This window comes from Astatotilapia calliptera, chromosome 7, assembly GCF_964374335.1.
Source record: "Astatotilapia calliptera chromosome 7, fAstCal68.1, whole genome shotgun sequence".
Taxonomy (NCBI): domain Eukaryota; kingdom Metazoa; phylum Chordata; class Actinopteri; order Cichliformes; family Cichlidae; genus Astatotilapia; species Astatotilapia calliptera.
Window position 1 is genome coordinate 26,879,287 of NC_137428.1, and position 23,049 is coordinate 26,902,335.

At 40.2% G+C, this 23,049-nt stretch overlaps 1 protein-coding gene across 1 annotated transcript in view; it reads right to left on the reverse strand.

Moving 5' to 3' along the window:
- Positions 1–22,078, reverse strand: part of nnt (nicotinamide nucleotide transhydrogenase) — a 36,541-nt gene extending 14,463 nt beyond the window's left edge. The window contains exons 1-15 of the mRNA XM_026174011.2: positions 21,939–22,078; positions 19,783–20,002; positions 16,987–17,216; positions 15,875–16,092; positions 15,550–15,637; positions 15,310–15,398; positions 13,616–13,803; positions 13,114–13,247; positions 12,805–12,996; positions 11,642–11,795; positions 10,600–10,761; positions 6,569–6,679; positions 2,714–2,859; positions 2,244–2,439; positions 258–491 (exon numbers count right to left, since the gene is read on the reverse strand). Coding sequence (XP_026029796.2) covers positions 258–491; positions 2,244–2,439; positions 2,714–2,859; positions 6,569–6,679; positions 10,600–10,761; positions 11,642–11,795; positions 12,805–12,996; positions 13,114–13,247; positions 13,616–13,803; positions 15,310–15,398; positions 15,550–15,637; positions 15,875–16,092; positions 16,987–17,216; positions 19,783–19,936 — 2,296 coding nt within the window. The 5' untranslated portion in view covers positions 19,937–20,002; positions 21,939–22,078. The remainder of the gene's footprint in view (positions 1–257; positions 492–2,243; positions 2,440–2,713; positions 2,860–6,568; positions 6,680–10,599; positions 10,762–11,641; positions 11,796–12,804; positions 12,997–13,113; positions 13,248–13,615; positions 13,804–15,309; positions 15,399–15,549; positions 15,638–15,874; positions 16,093–16,986; positions 17,217–19,782; positions 20,003–21,938) is intronic.
- Between the last annotated feature and the right edge of the window lie 971 nt (positions 22,079–23,049).

A 23,049-nucleotide genomic window follows, 5' to 3' on the forward strand; every position in this document is an offset into this window, starting at 1 on the left:
AAAATTAACATTAACTGTAGCTTTACAGATCACAGCTGACCCAGATCCATGGTTTTCCTAATATGTATCGTGCACCTAAAAGTAGCATCTCATGATGGACTGTATCTGCCTCCTCTCTGGCAACCAGGATGATCAAAAGTGTAATAAATATGCTTTATAATAACATGTCAGCATTATTCCAAAGTGTGCCTGTACATCAGCAAGTGTAAATGTTTCTTTTCCATTCAATATTTAGTATATGCAACTGCAGCTCTCACCTTGCAGTTTGCCATATGCTACCAAAGAGCCGCTAAAAGTGACTCCACCGATGTAGGCTCCAAGATACGCAACTATCTTGGTGAGGTTGGCTGCAGGGTCTGTGGCGAAGTGTGGGTACTCAATCATGTATTCAGCCACACAGGTGAGCACAGCAGCCAAGCCAACCAAACTGTGGAAAGCAGCCACCAGCTGGGGCAAGTCACTGATCTGGATCTTCTTAGCAATGGCCAGGCCTAGAGAGAAGGAGAGATAAGAAGTAAATAAAGTTTAGTGGCCCTGAAAGACCCACACACAAATAACATGCAAATCACAAGCACATGCACATGCACTCAGGACTGCTGGGAAGTGGGCCCATCTAAAGAGCCAGGTGTTGCTGATGAGGCTTGCTTGGGGAAATTCCGTGTGTGTGAGTTGGTCTACACTTTCTGTACATGTGCGTGTGTGAAATACATTCCCGTATCTGGGGTTAAAAAGAAAAACAGCATTATTGTCTGTGTAGATAGTTTAGTCTGGGTTTCGGCTTTGTGGCTGGAACAATTAGCATTTAAATGATCAAACAATCCTCAAAGAGAGAGAAAGTGAGTAATGTGTGATGCTGACCATTCTGACAGATCTGCTTTGTCTGGCAGAGATTTAGTCATGATGTAAATATCACTGCTCTTAACACACCTGCTAACCTAATGTAGCCAAGGCCAGAATACATGCAAACAATGCAAAAGCCGCATTCAATATATTGGAGTCAAGAGACATTCCTACTTCTGTGTAGGGGAGAAGGACAAGTCGATCTTTTAAAATCTATGCACAGCTGCAAGAAGGGAGTTTGTGAATCATTTGGAGTTACGATGATTTCAATCAACTTGAATACAACCTGACTAAGCTAATTAACACACAAATAGTTGTGCTTTTCGTTGCTTAATTGAACACATTAAGTAGTTATGGTGGAAGCTGAAAAGAGTTAAACATTAACTCTTGAATTCAGTAACTTGTGGAACATCCTTTAACAATCGAGTATGTCCAGTAAGTGCTTTTGCAACATGCAGAATGCTGACGAGGAACAGTGGAGCCTTCCTTCATACAAAACTCCCGGGATGTCAAGATCAAAAAAATCCCTCTAAAGGTCATACCTCAGGATCTTAGCTGGATTAGAGTCAAACCTAATCAAAACCTGAATCTTGTTTCATTGTCTTCCAGCTCTTCTGGTGCTAATTAACTTGTGTGCTTGTTGCTTTGCATCAATACTGCTGCAACACCCAACCTCTCCCAATCTCAAGGTTATGGACTGCTGCCTTGACAAAGTTACTTCATACAATTTAGCTTCATTATTTCATTTAGATATATATCCATTATATTGTTGCAAGGTGTGTGTGTGTGTGTGTGTGTGTGTGTGTGTGTGTGTGTGTGTGTGTGTGTGTGTGTGTGTGTGTGTGTGTGTGTGTGTGTGTGTGTGTGTGTGAAGATGTCTGCAGGTGTTTTGCTGCTACCCTTGTGCTTACCTCTTTTTGCACTGAAACCTTGGGATGATCTTTGCAGTACGTCTAAAACAATTTGGCTCATTGTAGACTGATGAACATTCAGGTCCCTGTAGTTTTCTAGCCTTTCCCACTTCTTTTTACCTCAGTAATGCTTCTAAGATCTTGTGAAAGCTGTCGCAATCAAAGCATGTTAAATGCCAAGCAGGTTTTCCTTAAGAGGAGCAGACTTTGCATGCCTTTATTTACAGGAATGGCACCTCCTGCAGCCCACGCATCAAATCTCATGTCTTAAATCTGAACACCAGACATTAGTAGGTTTTAAGCTTGCAGTGTAATTTATTACTCACCATGTTAAATAAAGACAAATGTCTCTGTGTCATTGCTTTACTCAGACTGTTTTTATCTCCATTTGTGACTTAGATGAATATCAGACTGCATGTCATCAGTAATCAGTACTGAGATCCTGGTAATTTTAAAGTTTTTATTTGCAACTCTAAATGCAAACAGACTCACCAGCAGTGCCACCCACAGCCATGGCTGCACTCATTTGTGCCAGGAGCTCAGGACTTGGTTTGAGGGCACCCAGAGTGGCTGCAATCCCGCCTGCGACTCCCATCATACCTAAAGTGTTACCCAGACGGGCTGTGGTCTGGTTAGAAAGGCCAGCCAGGGCACCAACGCAGCACAAGCCTGAGCCTAAGTACATCATCTGGTCAGGGAAAGAGCGAGAATGGAAAAGAAGGGTGGACAAGGATTAAGGAACCACAGGATGAATAAGAAAAAAAAGAGAAAAGTCCAAGTGATTTTACTTAGAGTTCCTGCACAACATCTGTGGAATCAAAGAATACATTTTGGAGGTCTCAAGGACTTTTATATAGTCATGAGCTGTTTTGCATCAATGCACATGGATAAAGAAAATAGCTTCAGTGAGAAAACATGAAAACACTTTAACTAACGGACACAACTTAAATGTCCTCTTTCACCTGTTCAATGTTATATCCAGACTGCAGGGCAGCAGCGTAGCCTCCGACGAAGACACCACCAGGTAGCAAATAGAGGTAGTTGTACTCTGGGGGATCAGTGGGACGTTTGAACATGTCCAACATCTTCTTAGTCACCAGAAAACCACCTGATGAGGAAATGAAGACACTTATATTGACAACTGCTAAGTCAATTAAAATTAACAAAATAATCATTTATACAGAAAAACACAAAAAACTTTAACTAAAAACAAGAAGAAGAAGAAGAAAAAGAGTAAAAATAGTTGACGCACCTGAAAAACAGTTTCTACATTTTTAGACTAACAGGTGTTTTATAGGCCATAGCTAAAATTTGTTGCCAAGCCCAATAACCAATGTTAGGAATTTAATGAGTCTACTTTATGTCAGGGTAAATATTTCAAGTAGAAAACCTCAAAAGTGTCAAACCGGGAGCAGACAGTGTCTTACTGCTTTACAGGACAAGATCACATTACTGCATGTATGCCTCCCTTTTCCCCTCTGGCATGGCTGTAGCCACGTGCATGCACATGCACTAATACACAGAGGGGTGAATCGGAGGTTAGCATCTCTTTCTGTCCCGTACATGTAATTTTAGTCACATAATGTCCCATTTAAAACATGTACTAATAATCGACTATTATTCCAGACCAGACTGGGTCAATACAGTTACATATTTGGACAGAGACAACTTTCTTTTTTCTAATTTTGGGTTCTGTACGTTACCACAATGAATTTTAAATGAAACAACTCAGATGCAGTTTGAGTGTAGACTTTAAGCTTGAATTCAGTGGGTTGAACAAAAAGATTGCATAAAATGTGAGGAACTGAAGTATTTTTTAAGCCTAATCCCTTCATTTTAGGCGCTCAAATGCAATTGGACAAATTAAATAACTGAAAATAAAACGTTCGTTTCTAATACTTGGTTGAAAACCTTTTGCTGGCAATAACAGTCTGAAGTCTTGAACTCATGGACGTTTAGTCTTCAACAAGTGAAATGCACGCTCAACTGGGTTAAGATCACGTGACTGACTTGGTCAATCAAAAATATTCCACTTCTTGCTCAAATAAACTCTTGGATTGCTTTGGCTGTATGTTTTGGTCACTGTCCATCTGTATTATGGAACGCTGTTCAATCAATTTTAGTGCATTTAGCGGGATTTGAGCAGACAGTATGTCTCTGAACGCCTCAGAATTCATTCGGCTGCATCTGTCCTGTGTCACATCATCACTAAACACTAGTGTCCCAGTGCCACTGGCAGCCATGCACGCCCAAGCCATCACACTGCCTCTGCTGTGTTTTACAGACGATGTGGTTGCTTTGGATCATGAGCTGTTCCACGCCTTCTCCATACTTTCTTCTTGCCATTGTTCTGGTAGAGGTTGATCTTTGTTTCATCCTTCCAAAGAATGTTTTTCCAGAACTGCTGGGGATTTTTTTGTTTTGATTTTTTGCATCATCCAGTCAAACTTCTCTATTCTTGAGACTTGTGAGTGGCTTGCACCTTGCAGTGAACCCTCTGTATTTACTTTCATGCAGTCTTCTCTTTATTGTAGATTTAGATATCGATACGCCTACCTCCTGGAGAGTGTCGTTCATTTTTTGTCCTACACCTCTTGAACGTAGACACCCTCAAATGAAAACTGAGTGTACACATCATATCCATGTCCATTATATAACTATAATTGGAATATGTTTCAGTAAACAGGTTTTTAAAAAAAACAAAAACAAAAAACAACTTGTTTCAGTGCCCAAATATATATGGATCTAACTGTATATTAATATGGAGGAACGTCTGTGTATGGGCTGAGCCAGTATTGGTCTCTTTTTGGGGGTAATTCTTAACCAAAAATGGGGCTAGTGGCACTATATTTGGAAAGCTTGCAAGAAAAACAGCCTATAAACAAGATTAAGAGTTTACACTCATGCTGGAAGAGTTGTGCTTGAACTCATTCAGACAGCATAATATTGATTTACTGTGTCAGATTAAGCAATAACAGAGTTATGAAATTCTGATAAACACTGCTTATCTTACTTCATTTAGCACCTCACCATGATAACATCTGCTAAATACTGTGCTGGGAATGCTGCCGGTAACCAAAGAATGTACATACAACATTTTTAGCCTGTTATTTTCAGTAAAAGATGAGGTATTTCACAAGACCAGTAAAAACTTTGACCCGTTAATAAAGTTAAGAAAAAGGCAACTAGCTGTTAAAAAAGCTCATCGTGCTATCACGTGATAGCAAACAAATTAAATACTCAAAATGTTAAAACATCAATTATACAATCTTTAAAATGTCAAAATGCTTTTGCTTCGCTTACATGACTACATTTAATGGCCACTTTGTTAGGTACATCTTGCTAATACTTGGTTGGTCCTTAATTCCTTGGTCCACAGATTCAACAAGGTGCTGGAAAGATTCCTCAGAGATTCTAGTCCATGTTGACATGACATCATCACACAGTTGCTCACTATGGAGTACAGTGAACCAATTTTCTTGTTCAAGACACCAGTTTGAGCTTTTTTATACTCACTAGACCAGGCAACGTTTTTCCAATTGTCAGTTGTTCAATTTTGATTAGCCTGTGTTAAGTGTGGCCTCAGCTTCCTGTTTCTTAGCTGACAGGAGTGACACCTGGTATGATCTTCTGCAGCTAAAGCCCATATGTTTCAAGATATAACGTGCTGTTCATTCTTGATACTTTTCTGCGTACTTTGGTTGTAACAAGTAGTTATTTACTACTAATACTTACTTGCTACTTGCTTCTATTACTGTAATTTGCTTTTAGTGAGCAGTAAAACAGGTATACGTAATAAACTGGCCAATTAGTTGATATTAGCTTTAAAGAGGCATTTGAATATTTGACTTATCAGCAAGAAAGTGCCTGTTGAACATGCAGATATCAGAATCCCAGTTTTGCATGTTTTTGGTTTTATTTTTTCAGTTCAGTAGCTTAGAAAAACGTAGCTCTGGGTTTTTTACCCTTCTTGCAGTGCAACCACCACACTGGAGCTTTCAGGCATTTTTCAGATTTTTGCTAACAGATGGAATTGATAAGGCAGCATGTTCACATTTTACATAGACCTAATTGCGCTCTGTCTTTATTGTGTTTGTCCGTTTCCATGGCGTGTTAAGTTTGTTCCCATGGGGTTATGGTAATGTGGTATACTGCTATGAAATATGTCTGAGGAACCCAACTCAAAGGGAACATTAAAAAAATAACTGGTAGGTATGTCAATGAAGGCTGTGGTATTTCAGAAGAAAGAGCAAAGTTAAGTGAAAGCGCTAAAAAGTTGTTTGTACAGTGATGCATTTGGAAGCAATGATTGATCTGTGGTAAGATTCCACTTAATGCCCTCTGCATCTCTAACACTCAACTGACGCATCAGTATATTTTAACAAACAAACCAAATGTATCTGTTATGCAAATCAACTGTTTATTTGCTTGCATCAAAGTCTGTCCTGGTGTCTAGCAGTGAGCTAATAGGAGAAATTAAAACTAAATCATGGCTCAGCCCTGGAGGAACACTCTGTTTTTCCCAGGACTATTACAGAGCGATGAGTATTATAATGACTCCAGGAACAGTTTGTCATTATAATGGAAATTATTGAGGCTAATAGCAGGAATGGATGTGTGTGGTCCGAGCGAGAGCCACCGACTCTGGGCTGAGCAGGTGGGCAGAGAGGGCAGCTGCAAAACTTGGGTTTGAAATGATGTTATTGCACAATCAATATTAAACACCTCAATCTTCAGCCCAAGATGATATATTATTGGCTCTGGGTTGCTGTAACTGGCAGGGGTTACCGTGAGGTGTCTGTGTTAGGGTGACTCACCAGCAATGTTGACCGAAGAGATGAAGGCAGCGAGCACAGCCAGTGTCTCAGCAGTCGAAGTTGGGACGTAGCCCCCTCCCATCAGGGACAGACCACCCACAGCCGTCAGACCTGTAGACCACAGACATTTCAGTATTCATGAACCTACGCTTTCATAATACACATAATACAGTGGTGGGGGGGGGGGGGTTCAAAAATTTGGTGAAGATGTCACAAAAACAGCACAGAACTTCAAAACATGAATTCAGTTGTCGAAAAAATAAAAAGTTAATCTTGACACTTATTAGATTTGGTTTAATCAGACAGTTTCCTCGGAATACTGTTTGTTTTCCAGATAGGAAAAAGATACGGAGATAAAAAAATGGATGGAAAGGAAAAGAGTGTGTGCGTTTTTACCAAAAGAGACTCAGGAAACCTCGATAACATCAGTCCTGTAATGATTTACAGGCAGTAGGATGCAATGCACAACTACCATTGGAGCCTGCATTCACATGGGCTTGTGACTGTGTGCTATTTTGGTTGACTAACAGGTAGTGTGTGTGTTTGTGTGTTTGAAGTCAACAGTGTTAGATTGGACTTTCAAATGAGGAAAAAAGGAAGTCTGACCTCCTTTTTTCTCAGACAAAATGCAGCTTTATAAACACGCCTGTATGTCGGCTTCAACTTTTAAAGCTGCCAAACACTCTTTCGCCACTTGTATTTATGTAAATACAACCTCATTTTAAATTAGCTGTCGCAAATAGAAACCACTGTTGCAGGATAACCTGGAGCATTAATACTTTAAAGTTGGTTTTTAATCACCCCACAGAAACCAGCAAAAAATGAGTCAGGGTGCCACTAATCAATCTTCTTTTAATAATGATTAATGTTACACTCTCATGAACAAAGTGACCGTATGCACTCTGTATACATCTCACACAAACTGAATCCATGTTCTGTATTTACGTATGTAACCTAGTGATGATCCCTGTAACTGTCCACATTTTCCAACCACGCTGATCCAGTCAGTTTTCCATTAATTTGCTTACTACAGCATTCTGCAAACAGCCAGCCTCGACACTGGTCGTTGATAACAATCATCTGTCAAGTCAGCGGTCTTCTGCATGAATGTGGTTGCGTGTGCTGAACTAGACCGACAGATACTAATACAATGTAAGCAAGTCAAATTTGAATACTGAGGTTTTAACAAGCAACAGTTACATAATACATTGAAGTTGGTACTATTTAAATTTAACAACCAAATAGTTTTAAACTTTTTTATACCACATGCAAATTTCTTGAGATGCAAGTATATACGTCCAGTAGGTGTGTTACATTTTTCTTTGGCTTTCACCTCTTTTAACTAACAGCCTTTTTAAACTGTATTTTCTTTTTTTTAATATCTAAAAATGTCCTTAGAATTCCAACTTTGCTTTAAATTTGATAACAAACAAACTTTTAGCTTTTAAGTTGCAGCGTATTAAGCATGGCCTTGATTATTTCAAGCTTATTCTTCAAGTTTCCTTCCCTCTTTCTACTTTGTTTTTTAGGTCACATACTCATTTTAATGTTTATTGTCCTTTTGTTTGCCATATAGATGGGTATCTGTTATGGTTAAATGGTTAAATAAAATTACCAGGTGGGCCCACTTCCTAAACGTAATCTGAATGGGATTTTTTTTGCATTTTCTCAGGGGAGGTTTTTTGTGTGTGTTGTTTTTGTTTTACCTACAGCTAATGTCAACATATATATGTTGATGTTAGAAGCCTTGACGACTCAACAAAGAGTTACATTAGGGCACTACGGTCTTTACTTCTTTCTGCTCCTGATCAATGAATAATGTGTGCAAATGCAACCTGACTGAAAAAAACAAAACAAAAAAACAAACAAAAGCAATGTTGCCACTTGTCAACAGGAACTGAGCTGCACAATAAAAAAAAAAGTCCATGCTGTAATTAGTCATGGCAAGAATGTGCCCCTCCTTAAGACTCCAGTATACCCGCCATGTTGGTCGCCTTGTGTGCCACTGTTATGATAAAACCGACGTCTTTTTATGCTCGCCAATAACACACAAGCCGCTGCTGCAGTATTCACAGGAGAAACAAACAAGATGGGGTTAACAGCGAGGATAAAAGTGCCATTAGGCCTGTTTTGGTTGGAGATTTCCTATTAAAAGGGAGTTCTTCATTCCCACCATCTCCAAGGGCTTGTGCATGTGACTGCTGGGGTTTTCTCTCTAATATAGAAAGCACCTTGAGCTAATTGTTCTGAAATACTTCTAAATAAATAAAACTAAACTGGACCTACAGAATAAACTGATCAGTCACTAGGAGGACAGCAAATAACTAGTTAACTCCTTGCAACTAGTCACTAACAATGGAAAAAGGGGGGAAAATGAGAATTTGATTTTTTCTTTTTTAAAGAAAAGAAAACAGATGCAGTTACATCTTGTAGGTGGAGATCAAAGACATTCCTGTCCAACTTAATGAACGGATAAGCCCAAAAGCAAGCCAATAGGCATCAGTGGACACATGCAAACTGTAAGGTATCAACAGATGTCTGCACTGGGTGGCCTAACGCCCTGTGTGTGTGTCTATGTATCAAACATTAGGTTTCAGGCAGTAAATCAGGGCTCTCAAGTAGATTAAAGCCTTATTATAAGTCACCAGATATGAAGATACATTTCAATGAGCCACTGGATGTGAAACCAGTATCTGAAGAATCTAAGATGACCCACCAGTCGGAGTCACTACTGGCTGTAACACAATAATGTCCTGAAAAGAATAAAACTGTCCCTCATTGCAACCCTAAATTCCAACATGATTCCCTAATGTCTGTAAGTTATTGTGTGTGTGTGTGTCTTTATGATGCCTGGCACAACAACAACAATTCTGCAGGTTTCACTGTTTCCATAACCACAGTCAGTGACAGAGGTTTTTAAAAAAGCCAGTGAGTCCCTGCCAAATATGAGAGGAAAAAAATACCTGGACAAAGAGGAAGGTGAGAGGGGAAAGGAGGTGAAGGGAGCAGACAAGATGGAAAGAAAAACAAAAAAACGTGTCGGGAAATCTATCAAGTTCTACCAATATTAAGCGACGAACCCCATGTGCCTTTTCGAGCCATCTCATTTAAGACAGCACTGGACAAACTTCACAGAAGGGTAAATGATATATAGGTGTCGCTAATAAAATTTCAAAGAAAGTGAAAACTATCTCTTAGATATTACACTGCTTGGCTCTGCAGGCGAGCTCTGATGTCCGGCTGTGCACACGAGTAAACGAGCAAAAGACTTCCCTGACCCTCAGAGATCACCAACGGCGTGTTACTTCCTACCTCAGTGTGTAGCTGTGGAGTGATCAAAGCTGTGAGAACACACACGTACCATTTACCTCTCTAACCTCTTAACCCTTCTGTGTTAAGCAGCAGCCGCAATAAGAACTCGATCCTGAAAGTTTTAGAACGAAGGGCAAAAAGGCAACAGCAGGGTTACAGCAGCCAGCTGGGTGTGATCGATCAAAGATTAAGGTTAATGCTTTTATATATATATATATATATAATTTTTTTTTTTTTAATTAATGTATTGCTATTCTATATCTATATACCACGAGGTAGAGGATGTTGTGTTTCAGTAAATTCTACTCTGCTGGACAGTAAAGATGTACGGGTGTCAGTGGGGATTAATGACACTTGTGAGTACACATGATTAATAATTTTGGTTAAACAGCTTAAAGTCAAACTTTCAAAAAAGTTCTTTTTTTATTAGTTAAAACATCCAGCGTCCAGTCAAAAAGTGCATAAAATTACCGGTTCGTGTGATTCAGATTGAATAAGGAAACATCAATATTCATGTCTGTAATTACAATTATTCTTAGAAATGTAAACGTGATAAATGTGTATCACGCGGCTATAAATCAGGCACACTGTGGATCTGTGATTTGTGCTTACACAGATGGGGAGAAACGATGACTTCATTCATACTAGACAGAAAAATGACTTCCGTTATGGGAAGTTTAACTCACAAACTGTAATGAGACACATTGCAAATAACTGACCTGAGATGGCGTTGGTGACAGACATGAGAGGAGAGTGCAAAGCAGGAGTGACTCCCCACACTGTGTGGTATCCCACGATGCCAGCCAGACCAAAGGTGGTGACTATCTGAGTGAAGGCAGCGTTGGGAGCTGACAGGCCCAGACCAAGCAGGGTGGCGATGCCTGGCACAGAGAGAAGAGAAGTTAAGGAAATAAAAGAAGTAGAGTAGCTCTGACTGCACAGCTGAAGGACACATTAAGAGTGAAATGCAAAATGTATGCCTACTGAGAAGCTCCTATTTATTATTCACAGAATTAGGTGGAGAAAGTGTTTTAAATGTGCTGGCTCTTTTTCCTGGAATATTCTATAGAAGGAGCTGAAACTGTCAGGACTGGTTTATGTTGGAGCTGAAGTCTAAGAAAACAGTTCTGTCTTCATTTTAATCTCAAATATACGTAACTGGAAAAATAAAGGGCGCATATGTGGTGGGCACTTGACCACCCATGTTGTCCTAATTCCCTTCACTTTAGCAGACAAGTTTATTTTATTACTTTGGCGACTATTCTTTTACACACTGAATGCACATCCATGATGATCTAAATGGCTGCAGATAAATGGGTATTTACAGGCAGTCCACACTGATTAAGAGGAGCTAACATCAGTAGTTGTGTGTTGGTGTTAAGTAGGAAACTACTCAAGCACCTAAACAATGTGTGAACCGCATCCACTACATGTGCTGCACTGACACAGAGGCACCATAGGAACACCTCACCACAGCTCTACTTCAAACCAACACTCAGCGTGATGCTGTTTTTACAATGCACACTTCCTGACACTAACAGGGTGCCGGTGTGTGCATCTGTAACCTGCCTCTGTCACTTCTCGCCTCCTGTACACATTCCAACTGTTAACAAAAAGCTGAAAGACCTCGACCTCCCCTAAGACCCTTTGATGACAGTTAAAATATATGAGAGTAAACTGTGTTAAAGAACACTTTAGTTGAATTACTCCACCCTAAATCTAAATCTAATGGTACACCCACAGTTATCTGCAACAACCAACCTCCAGTGTAAACCCCAGCGCTGGTGAGTGTGGCCCTGAAAGGGGAAATCTGTGCAGCCTTCTCTGCCTCCAGTTCCTGGACGCTCTTCGTTTTAGGAGGCGCTGCGACGGGCACGTTGAGAGGCTGAGGAGCGGGGAACAGGTTCTTTCCTTTCTGGAGGTGACAAATAGAGAAACAAAAAGAGCAAACCATTTTTATGGCTCAGCTGGTGATGATCTTTGTCTGATTTAAAAAAAAAAAAAAAAACGGTGCAAAGTTATGAATTTAATATATGACACTTATCATGAAAGCAGTCCAAGCAAAGACCTCACTGATGGTGATAACAGGAGGCATCCCAGTAAGATGCCCAAGGCCAGCTTAACTGACTCCTTTCGATGTGGAGGGATAGCAGCTCTACCCTGACCCCCCTCACGAATGGTCAATCTTTACCCTTTTAACTGTTCAGATCAATGAGGCAAGCTAATGGGCAGGTACAATAAAAAATTGCTGTGTTTCAGCAGCATTTGTAAGACCATTACTATATGAGTTAATTCATCTCTGAAATCTGCTCTTTTGAAGAAGTGAATAAGATTACAGACTAATATAAGCAAAATAATCTCTTATCTCTCTTTTCCTGTGCTAAAAAACATGGATTGAAGAAATCTGCAGCAGCTGTAGTGTGGTTTGCATACGGACATCCATATTGTAGTCAATATTTCAGCTGATTATTGCATTAACTTTGCTTAACCTAAAATTCTTAGAAGAATTCCATAAACAGGAGGCGAAAAATAAACTTGATGGTAGCGTTGCTTGTAAATCATTAGACAAAGCAAAAATGAGAACCTCTGACTGCAATATTTAAATAACATAGAAATTAGAGTATATCATGTGGCATAAAGATTTAATTTGCCTTGGGGTTTGGTGTAATGAGAGGACACTGCTTCATTTGCAGCTCTATAGAGACTATGATGCAAGAAGAATGCATGCTAAGAGTGACATCTAGTGACTGAGACATGATCCTACAACATGTGCAGATGGATGGATGGATGGAAAGGACCAGTAAAGAACAGCTAGAAAATATTAGGTAAGGACAGCCAGAGAAAAGGCAGAAAATGTCCACCCAGCCAAAGATCACATTGGCGATACCAGCACGTTTGGCTTTGGACTGCACAAGACCTCATACCTCCATGACAACAGATCCTCTGACAACGTGATCCATGGTCCCATAGTCGAACTCGTCCTTGACATTAAAGTAAAAGTTCTCCTTGTCAGGGCTGATCGCCCGGATCAACTTGGTGATGTTGTTGGAATACAAAGTGCTGGACTGAGTTGGTAAACGGCTGGGTAGGTCTGTGTAGCCAACATGGGTCACGCCCTGTAACAAAAAAATTAATATTTAAAAAAATTAAACTAAGCCAATCAATTAAAGAAAACCAAACAAAAACTTCCTTTTGTTTAAGTGTGAGAACGTCTGAAGAGTGTATGCACTGACCTTGTATACAGACAGCTCTCCAGGTTCTGTGGTTTCAATGTTTCCACCTGCCTCGGCAGCCAGGTCCACCACCACCGAGCCATCTTTCATACTTTCTACCATTGGCTTGGTGATTAGGATGGGTGCCCGCCTACCTGCATTGTTAAAACAGAAAGACTAGGCTATTAATGCATCACTGGAAAGATGATTAAAATGTGCCCACATTTACAAAGTATCATATCACATCAGCCTCAATGGAACCTCAATCTCAAAGTATAACCCAGCAAGTAACTCATAGTCACTGCAGTTAAGCTTACTGTGCCCACACTACATTTAAAAATTGTTAAAACCAAAAGATTATTGGAGCTAATGGGCACTTTTCTAAGAGTTGAGACGAGAATACACATCTCAAATCCTATTTCAAATGGAGAGAAATCTCTTTATGCAACCTTGATGCTGAGGACAGGGCTCGTGGCCACAGCCAACATTCTTATTCTGCCTGACACTGCGCTTCTCTGCATACCAGGGATAAGAGCAGTGCTGATGACAATGTCCACGTCCTGACACTGCTTAGCAAACAGCTTCATCTCTGCCTCTATAAACTCCTTAGACATTTCCTTGGCGTAGCCTCCCTGGCCTTCTCCTGACTCCTTAATGTCCACCTCCAGTGGTTCTGCACCCAGAGATTTAAACTGCTCCAAAGCTGCAGCTCTAGGAGAGAGGAAAATGAGAGGTTACTAGTAATTTCGAAATCTCAGATGAGAGCACATTACACGTGTGATAAAAACTGCAAAGATTAATATATTATTTAATGGAAAACTATTTGGTAACCATTTACTGAAGGAAATACCATCCTTCCTGTGCTCTGTTAAAGGAAAAAGTCCCAAACATTTAGCAGTTCTGCCTTCTGAAATCAGAGAACTTTATTTTCCACTTTGTGCATGAAAATAAAGTAACTGTCACCCAAATCAAGATATCAAGTTGGGATATGAGAGATAACAAGCACTACATTCAATAAAGAAAAACAATAATCATGAAAATATCAGAAGAATAATCACTTCTAAAAATGATTATGTGGTACAATATGAGAAACACTGTATGTCCATAAAACTTGAAGAGAAACACACTGTGAATACTGTGTTACAGCAATAACATGTGTTAATGTCTCAGTCACACTAGAGTAAAAATAGGAAGCCAACCTTGTGACTAGGAAAAACAAAATTGGTGGTTGTCTAGTGATTGCACTGAATTTTGTGCAGTAGCTGTGGCGACAAGCTGGTCAACCAGACGTTAAGCATACAACACCCTTAATGAGCACAACTCAGCCATTCTCAGATGCAATCGTTGGCATGTTTTTGCAGTAGGGAACGTGACTCAGATGGTTACCAACTGCACCAACTACGTCCCCATTATTGATGAGGTTGTGACTGAATTTATCACAGCTAATCACTATATTATCACAAACAGAGTATGCCAGCTGGACCCCAATCAATCGCAGACAGATTGCAGACTGAATCTGGCTTAATAGTGGCTTTAATTTTGACTTTATCTGTTAGGTCTACAAAGTCTGCAAATAGTCAGAGATCTGTCTGTGATTGTTTTCAGTCATCCAGGTCATCGTAGTCTAAGGAGCTTGGAATGAAAAGCGTCTGGACTTCTTTCTCTTCAAGCAACTCAAAGAAGTCCAGACGCTTTTCTTTCCAAGCTCCTTAGACAAGTCCGAGATCTGGTTGCTGACTTTAACTGCTGTAAAATAAAATCTATAGGACAGCAAGTTCACTGCACACAGAAAATTAGCATGACTGTAGAATTAACTTTATAAAACTGAACGGTATAGTATATGAAGGGATGAAGGCCCTTACATTTACAAAGCCCTTGTTTTCTTTGAATTTTCCATGTATAGCAGGTATAAGGAACTCAAAGGAAAGAAGGCATGCGTCATAATTTTATCCCATTTTTTACATCATTACTGCACATTTCCTTCACTTTTCTCTTAGCTTTTTACTGCTGCTGCTTCAAAGTGTTCAACTGCCAAAGACAGCTTTTATTGTGAAAAAGCCAAAGGAGACACAACGCCTTTGTCGCTGTGATTAACTGCGATATTAGATGTTGCCATTGTAGCCGCTAGTTCTACACTAAATTAATAATACTGACTATATTAGCTGGTGAACAAAAAACAATAACAAATAATATTTTACAGTCAATAACTTTTCTAACCTCGTATCAAATCCTCTGACAATGGCTCCCATGGCTCTGGCGGTGCCCGCTGCTGCCAACCCAGCCACGCCACCTCCAATGATGAGCACCTATTAAAGAAGGCGTACAAATACTAGTTAAGGATGACCAGAGTTATGGCCCATGCTTAAAGTTAAAACTGGCAGAGTCACATTCACAGACGCATACCTTCTAAATAAAAGAAATGCTACCTCCAAAAGTACACGGACTCAGACTACACACCTTTGCAGGAGGCACTTTCCCGGCTGCTGTAATTTGTCCAGTGAAAAACCGTCCAAAGCTGTTAGCTGCCAGCACCACTGCCTTGTACCTGAAAAGACAGGGAATTCATAACAAAGAAAACAATGAATATAGATGTGCTACATGCAAAAAAGAAAGAAAAATTGAGCAGTTGCTAAAACATCTGAAGAAATGTTTTCCTTTTTCTGGTCTGGGTCTGTAATTCAACATTTTGTTTATAAGACAAGAGTACAGGAAGACAGGAGCAGATCATTCAACTGGACGCAAGCAGTCAACAATACATGCCTTGAAGGCACCGTGAACATACCCTGCGATGTTTGCCATGGAGCTCAGTGCATCGTAACCCTGGGCAATGGTGACTCTGGGCACCTGGTCCATAGCCAGGACAGTTGCTTTCTTCTTGGACAGCATGTCCATCAGCTCAGGGTTCTGAGCTGGATAGATGAAGCTGATCAAAGTAGATGCATCCTTCATCATATCCACCTCATGCACACCCAGAGCAGGGTTGAAAATAGGAGCACGGACCTGGAAGCAGACAAAGCTCACATAGTTCAAAACGAACGTAGTGTGACCAGAAATAACTGATCAGATCTTATCGAGATCAGTTTATCCCAGAGTATATATCAAAGCTACTATAGAGTACTGCAAGTGTTTCCTATATTTTTATAGATATGTATATTTCTACCTTTTCTTCGACATCAGCCAACTACAGTGCAGTGTTTTAGTTTTAGTGTTTTTTAGTTCTGACTTTTTTTATGCTATGAAGTTAACACCATCAGTTCCAGTCCAGACTCACCCACTGGTTTCATCAGTAGTATATTACAGTTACCAAGGCTCTTTCATGAGTGACCAATGTACTAAAACTCAGGTCCATACTGGTACGTATAGTATCCAAGGAAGTAAGGATCCAGTAGGTTGTGTTTAAAGTAAGTCATCCACAGCAACCTTCACTTCTCTCTGACATTTTTCCACTTTCATATTAGTTTAGATTATAAAATAACAAACCTTTAATTATAAATGATTATCAAATAAGAACCTGTAAAAGCATGAAGCTGCTTCTCATTTTCTTAGAATCGCTGCCTTTTTCTCATCCTCAACCACCATGTCTGACGTGAAGACAGACAGTTTAATTGTTTTGGGATAGTGACATGTTTTTTTTCCCTGCATTCACATACTCTGTCATCCCTCCACATCCTCCTACACTTACACCACAAGACACACATCACGCCAAAAGCTGCTGTCATCATCAAAACTATGACTTCCTTCCTTTCCCCCACTTCCTTCTATTATCCTTCATTACCTCTTCTTAACCAGTCAGTCAGATAGTGATACATTTCTGGCACAGGTTTCATTCAACCGCCTTTTGTGGCCTCCTCTTCCCTCTCTACACAACACACCCTCTCTTTATTTAAGACTTACCTTAACCACCACATCAGAGGCTAAGACATCTTTGAGGTCTTTAATTGTTGCTCCAGCCTGGGCGTACTGTTCATCACCGAACTTGGAAGACTCTCCAGCTCCGGACTCCACAACAACATTGAAACCCTGTTTAATGAGTGCCTGGACGCCGGCAGGCGATAGCGCCACTCTGCGTTCATTCTGGAAAATTTCTTTGGGAACGCCGACTGTGAGTTGTTTGTATGGAATACCTAGAGAGGGGAAAATGATCTGGTGAAACTCACAAACTGAAGGAAATTTTTTAATGAGCTACAAAAGCTAAGGTGAAATAAATAAATATTGAATCCTTAATGAAGAAAGATGGTAGAAATGTGCAGTGTGTTTCTGGGTTTGTACGACTGAAGATGCCATGTTCCAAAACAGCAGAAAGATATAGTGACAATAAACAAGCCACAACATTTTGCTTATGCTATGGATCTTTGCTACTACTACATGAAAGGACAACTTAGCTGAGTTTACCATAAACATATAAATAACGGCCTTTGTTTGCATTCCTGATAAGATTTTTCTCTTCATGTGACATTTGCAAATTAGCAGTAAACACAAACTACAGCTTGGACTGCTGGTAAATTCATCAGTTTTGCAGGTATTTTGAGTCTCTCATTTACTAATCAAATCATTTACTGATTCAAATGGTGACATAAAAAGGGGAGTATGATATGAGAGAATAACAAGGGATAAATTAGTAGCAAAAGAGAAACTGAAAAGAAAACAACAGAAAGAACAAACTGAAAACGTCAGAGTCTTTTTATAATACTTTCTTTTTCAAGTGACAGGCAGGCGCATGCTTTATTGGCTCCTATGGGAAATTCCACTGCAGTTCCTTCCTGCTGCCTCCTCAACCCATACACATGAACCTTTACTCTTTTTTGCTCCTGCTGCTGCAGTGACCCATCCTATGGCCACTTTTACAGGAAGCGTTGCAGCACAAGACGGCTCAGAATTTATTTTTCTGAGCCAACCATGTGAATATGGTCTATAAATCAAAGGTCAGTACTGATATAAGAACCCTATCTACCAAAATAAAATGCTCTGAATAAGCACGCTGAGTAGACAAAAGCAGATAAATCCATTCACTAAAAGCAGTGACCAAGGGCTGTTGATTACCTTTGCTAAAGACCTAATCAATTACCGCATATGTAACGTGACATTTTCAACAAACTAAACTAATGTAGTCCGATTGCAAACATACGGATAGATCGATGATGATGATCAAAGTGATCCGTGTTAATCCCTTCACATATCAACAACACTTGCAACATAGACGTGCTCGGAAGACCCGGTGCAGACACAAGAGACAAGACAAGTGAAGATAGTCTTATGAGTTGAAGATAACTTATTACGTTACTGTGAGAGCAATGAAAGCTTCCACGACTGAAACCCTGAGCCTGCAGCCTCGACACCTTCCCCTATGAATGAAACATTGAAAAGGGCAGACCCTCAGAGGCACGTGATTGTTGTTTTTAAATAAACATGTTTACACTGTGCCGATTTTCTTGGAAATGAGGACAAGAGGAAATGCTGAGAGGCTGACAGACCTGGGTTGTTTCAAAGGAGGGGATGCTTAGACGTACGGCAAACCAGCCTTTTATTATACAGGGACATTATAATCATTGATTGGGCTGAGATAAAAACTTACAAATAAGATTACGGTGATTTTTATTTTTTTAGATTAGTGCTGAAGCAGTTCTCTGACAATTTTACAAAAGAAGTCAGAAGCATCATGCTGTGCTCATTTGCTAACTCTAATCCCACAGTCAGTTATGTCTGTAAGCTTGCTTGCAAGTTATGCCAGCACCATACACAACATGCAGCAAAGTCTGATCTTGTCCACTTTAAAGAACAAAACCCGTCTCACGTAAACACATGCTTTCAGGTTATGCTGTGAGTATATAGGTTCTCTGGAGGTCAAAGCATAATCACACGTAAGCATGTGTGCCCCTCCTACATGAGATCATAATCTGACACTTGTGTGTCCAGAATAAACGCTGCCAGCTGTTACTGGAGCGAGCTGAACTGTAGAAAATCAACCCATGTCACCATGAAGCAAAGGAAACCAGCACACACAGACATAAAGCTCCTCTAACCAGCTGGTACTGGCTTCACAGTCATCACACCTGCTGCCTCAGAGCCTTCAAACTGAGAATGTCCCTGAAACTGGGTTATGCACTATATGATATTTAAACAGTATGCAACACCGACTCTAAAGCAAAACTCCAAACTGAAAAACTGCTGGATGAGACTGAAGTTTGTCCTCTGGATTAACTATTTCATAACGCTGACCTTCAAAACAAGCATGCAAGAATGAATGAATAGAATGCTACAACAGTGATTAAGGTGAACTGAATAACCCTCTATCTGTTTTATATAATGCGTAGCAGACACCTGTAACACTCATGCTGTACACCTGACACTGAGAAAAGACATGGATGCTACAGGTGGTGTTGCTCCTGTGGCTATCAGCGGTTAAATATCTACCTATATCTCAAAGACATGTCTCAATGAAACAGCAGAAAAACCCAGCCTGCTATTAAAGAATGACCAATCATACATAATTGTGAATTTCATGGCATTATTCTTATATAGGAACACTAGGTCACAAAAGCTTACACCTAGCAATAAAACACTGTTCCAGGCCTGGGTCACCTTGCCCATTTTATGGATTACGAAGACAGTCAATAAAACAAAGAGTCACACCACACTGATTATAGCATTAATGATTCTTTAACTTACGCTCCTCACTGTGCAGTGCCTTACCTGGACTAGCACATCGCCCGAGGGCTTGATGGGTCCTAAAAAAACGCAGACATGTTGACTTGATGGTACGGCCACTCTGCAGCTTTACAGCAGAAACCCCGCTGAACACAGGCGCTGAGCAGCTGGCTGCCACAACTCGGAGGAGGCTAGCCATGGTGCACGCACACACACCTGACACTCACACTGCAGGAGGAGCTATAGAGGACAGACAACAGCCCTCCTGGGAGGAGACATGAAAAGAGAGAGAGGGGAGGGTGGTTAGAGGTTAAGAAGAACTGCAGGATGAAACTATGTTGAAGTGAGAGGAAAAAATAAGCATGTTGAATATTTTTCTCGATCCCAGAACTAGAATCCAACTACACACATGCCAAATCCTTTCACAGAAAACTGTCCTTCCCTTGCACATCAAGGACATGCAAGTGACCGCTGTTTATGCAACAGGTCACATAGCTGCACTAAAATTCAGCACCTTATTATGAGTGCGTTGTTTGATCGCATATCAACCTAACTGTGCACTAATAAAGCCACAGAGAACTACAATCACTTATTTTAATTGCAACAAACCAAATGATTCAAAGGCAGTAAACAGCATATGTGGCGTAGTATGTTTGCTTTAAAAGAAGATAATATGACTGGGATAAACTAGGAGAGGAGGCTGGTGCAGAAGGGTTCAAACTAGACCGCACTGGCTACAAGCTCTACTGTGCCACTTTTTATGTCTTGAGTAAAGGTTAAAAACATGCACCAATCATTAGTGCAGAGAGTGGCGTTCAAGGGACTCAATGAACTGAGGAATCCTCAATATTTCAAGTAATTTGTCAAGCAAAAAAATCATATTATTTGCTGCTACACCTTTGTGAGTGGAAAATATAGTTACTGTGTAAACTGCAATCAATGCTATTAATTGAGCTGTTCGTAATTTTTTTGTAAAAAGTTTAAAGAGCTAATAACAATGTCTTAGTACACAAAAAACACAAGTGATAAATTATAAACAGCAATCAATACATCATTAAATCTAAATACAGTCATACAATCATAGCATAGGCACATTAATGAGTATGCCTGCAAACATTTTAAATTAAGTTATTTATTGTTATTTCATTATTGAATTAAGCTCTCAATCTAGAGTTAAACAGTAGTGAAAATGTAACAGGCCACATATGACCAACAATATTCAAAAACTACCCAAGAAAACCAAACTGTACAACTTCATAAACAAAAAACAGTCATTTGATGTTTACTGATAATTAAGAAGCTCATTAACAATGGGATCTCTCAGTGTACAGCCTTGGATGTGCATACACTGTTTGGATATTCATGCTAGACATTTTTAGTAGTATTATTATCATCATTATTATTGATTTTTCAGGCATTCAGTTGGAGCACAAAAGCTGAGCAGTCCTCAGTAAACCAAGGCTGAAGTTAAACAGGCCTGAATGAAACGTGGCAACATAAACGCAAACTGAACTACGTGTATGAATTAATAAATAAATAACAACACGAATAAAGGTCGATAAAAGTTAATTGTGGATCATTTAAAGGCAGTAGTTGAGGGTTTGTTTGTTTTTTTTAACCTGTAACTACCACGTCATTGAGTTTCAGCTAACAGTTAGCTAAAGATACATAAAAATAACCACCAACATCATCATCAAGCTGCTTGGGTCTGCTGCTTTGTGTTCTATGCTTAACCCGCTCTGAGCACCGTTAACCTTTCCACCACCTCGTGAGTCACCAGTAAAACAAAACCACATATCAATGGCTTCCTTACAATAACAACAACACAGCGGTGTCATTCAAAGAATCTGGAGCATAAAAGCTGGTGCATTAAACGCATTTCAGGCGGGCCAGCTCTCACACAGCTTCCCCTGCGACTCAAGAGACAACACGCTCACAATCCAGGCGGGCTGCTCGCTTCTTTTTGTCTATACCCGTGACAAAATATATAACGGGGGGGAGGGGGGGGGGGGGGTAAGGAAGCTAACCCGAGCTAACATAAAGCGCGCTAGCTTGCATACAAAGTCATATGGTTCTGATTCATACATGTAGGCGACGTGTGAGTCAAAAAGGCCCCTCGCACACTCGCAGAAATGCAAACCGAAACAAATGTATGGTGGAAAGCGAGAGTGGAGAGGTTAACGATTGATAACTCGACTGACCTTTGAAGACAGTCCCCGGCTCTGTGCAGCACAGGCGAACTTTGCGACGACCCGGAAGGAGTGAGGAGAAGCGGCCGGCACAGAGACGTGATTGGACCACGGGAGATGCGTCAGAGGATATCAGGCGGCGCATGTTGCGCTGTTACTGTCAGTGCCGTTTCTCTGTCTTGTCAACGTTTCCTTTTATGCTTTATGATAACTTTTCCACATATTATAGGTCATCAGATTTACAGCCTTAACAGCCTTAAATCAGACGAAAAGTTATGGTGAAGCCTTTCCATGTGCTGGAAAAGACTAATGAGCACATTTCTGTAATGTACCTGAAAAATGCATAAAAAAAACGTTGAAGGTGCAACTCTGCATGGCCCCACTGAGGCGCGCTCTACTACAGTTTACTAAATATGAGGCTCCGCTTGATTCATAGAGTTTACTGTACAGCTTTTGTGTTGCTATTCGCATTTGCTTTCATTTCGTGGATAAAGCAGCCCGCAGCCAATACTCTCATTCTTTTTGTTCCTGCACAGAGGAATTCTTGGTCTCCCCAAAGTAGCACTGAGCCAAAAAAATAGGCTATTGCCAGCTGTGTTTCATTAATGCATGCTCAGTGCTGTGAAAAAGTATATACCCCTTCCTTTCTGCAAATAAAAAGCAGGAAGAGGTCGGATATTTTTTCAAAGCACTGAAAAATGCAATGTATGAGGACCCACATGTGCTTATATCTCAGGTTACCCCAGAAAGATTCATTCTGAGCTATGAGAAGCCCCATCTACATTTGGAGTAAACATTACAAAATTCACTTTTGCATGGGTCTACAGATGCTTACTTGGGGACCTGGATTAAAAAATATATACTTAGGGCCAACTTTCAGGGCTGAGACTTGCACTGAGGTTGATTTAATTGTGTGCGATTCATGTGCATTAATTTGTGCACATGTAACAGTCTCACATAGTCACAAAGTCAGCTGTGCACTTTGCATACTTGGCATGCCCACTGTTAATAACTAGGATGTCCTTGCTTTAAGGTGACCCTCTCTGTGGCTCTACTAGGCATCATATAAGCAAAACAAAAAATTCATGATGTCACAAAGGTAGACACAGAGGTCCAATTCATA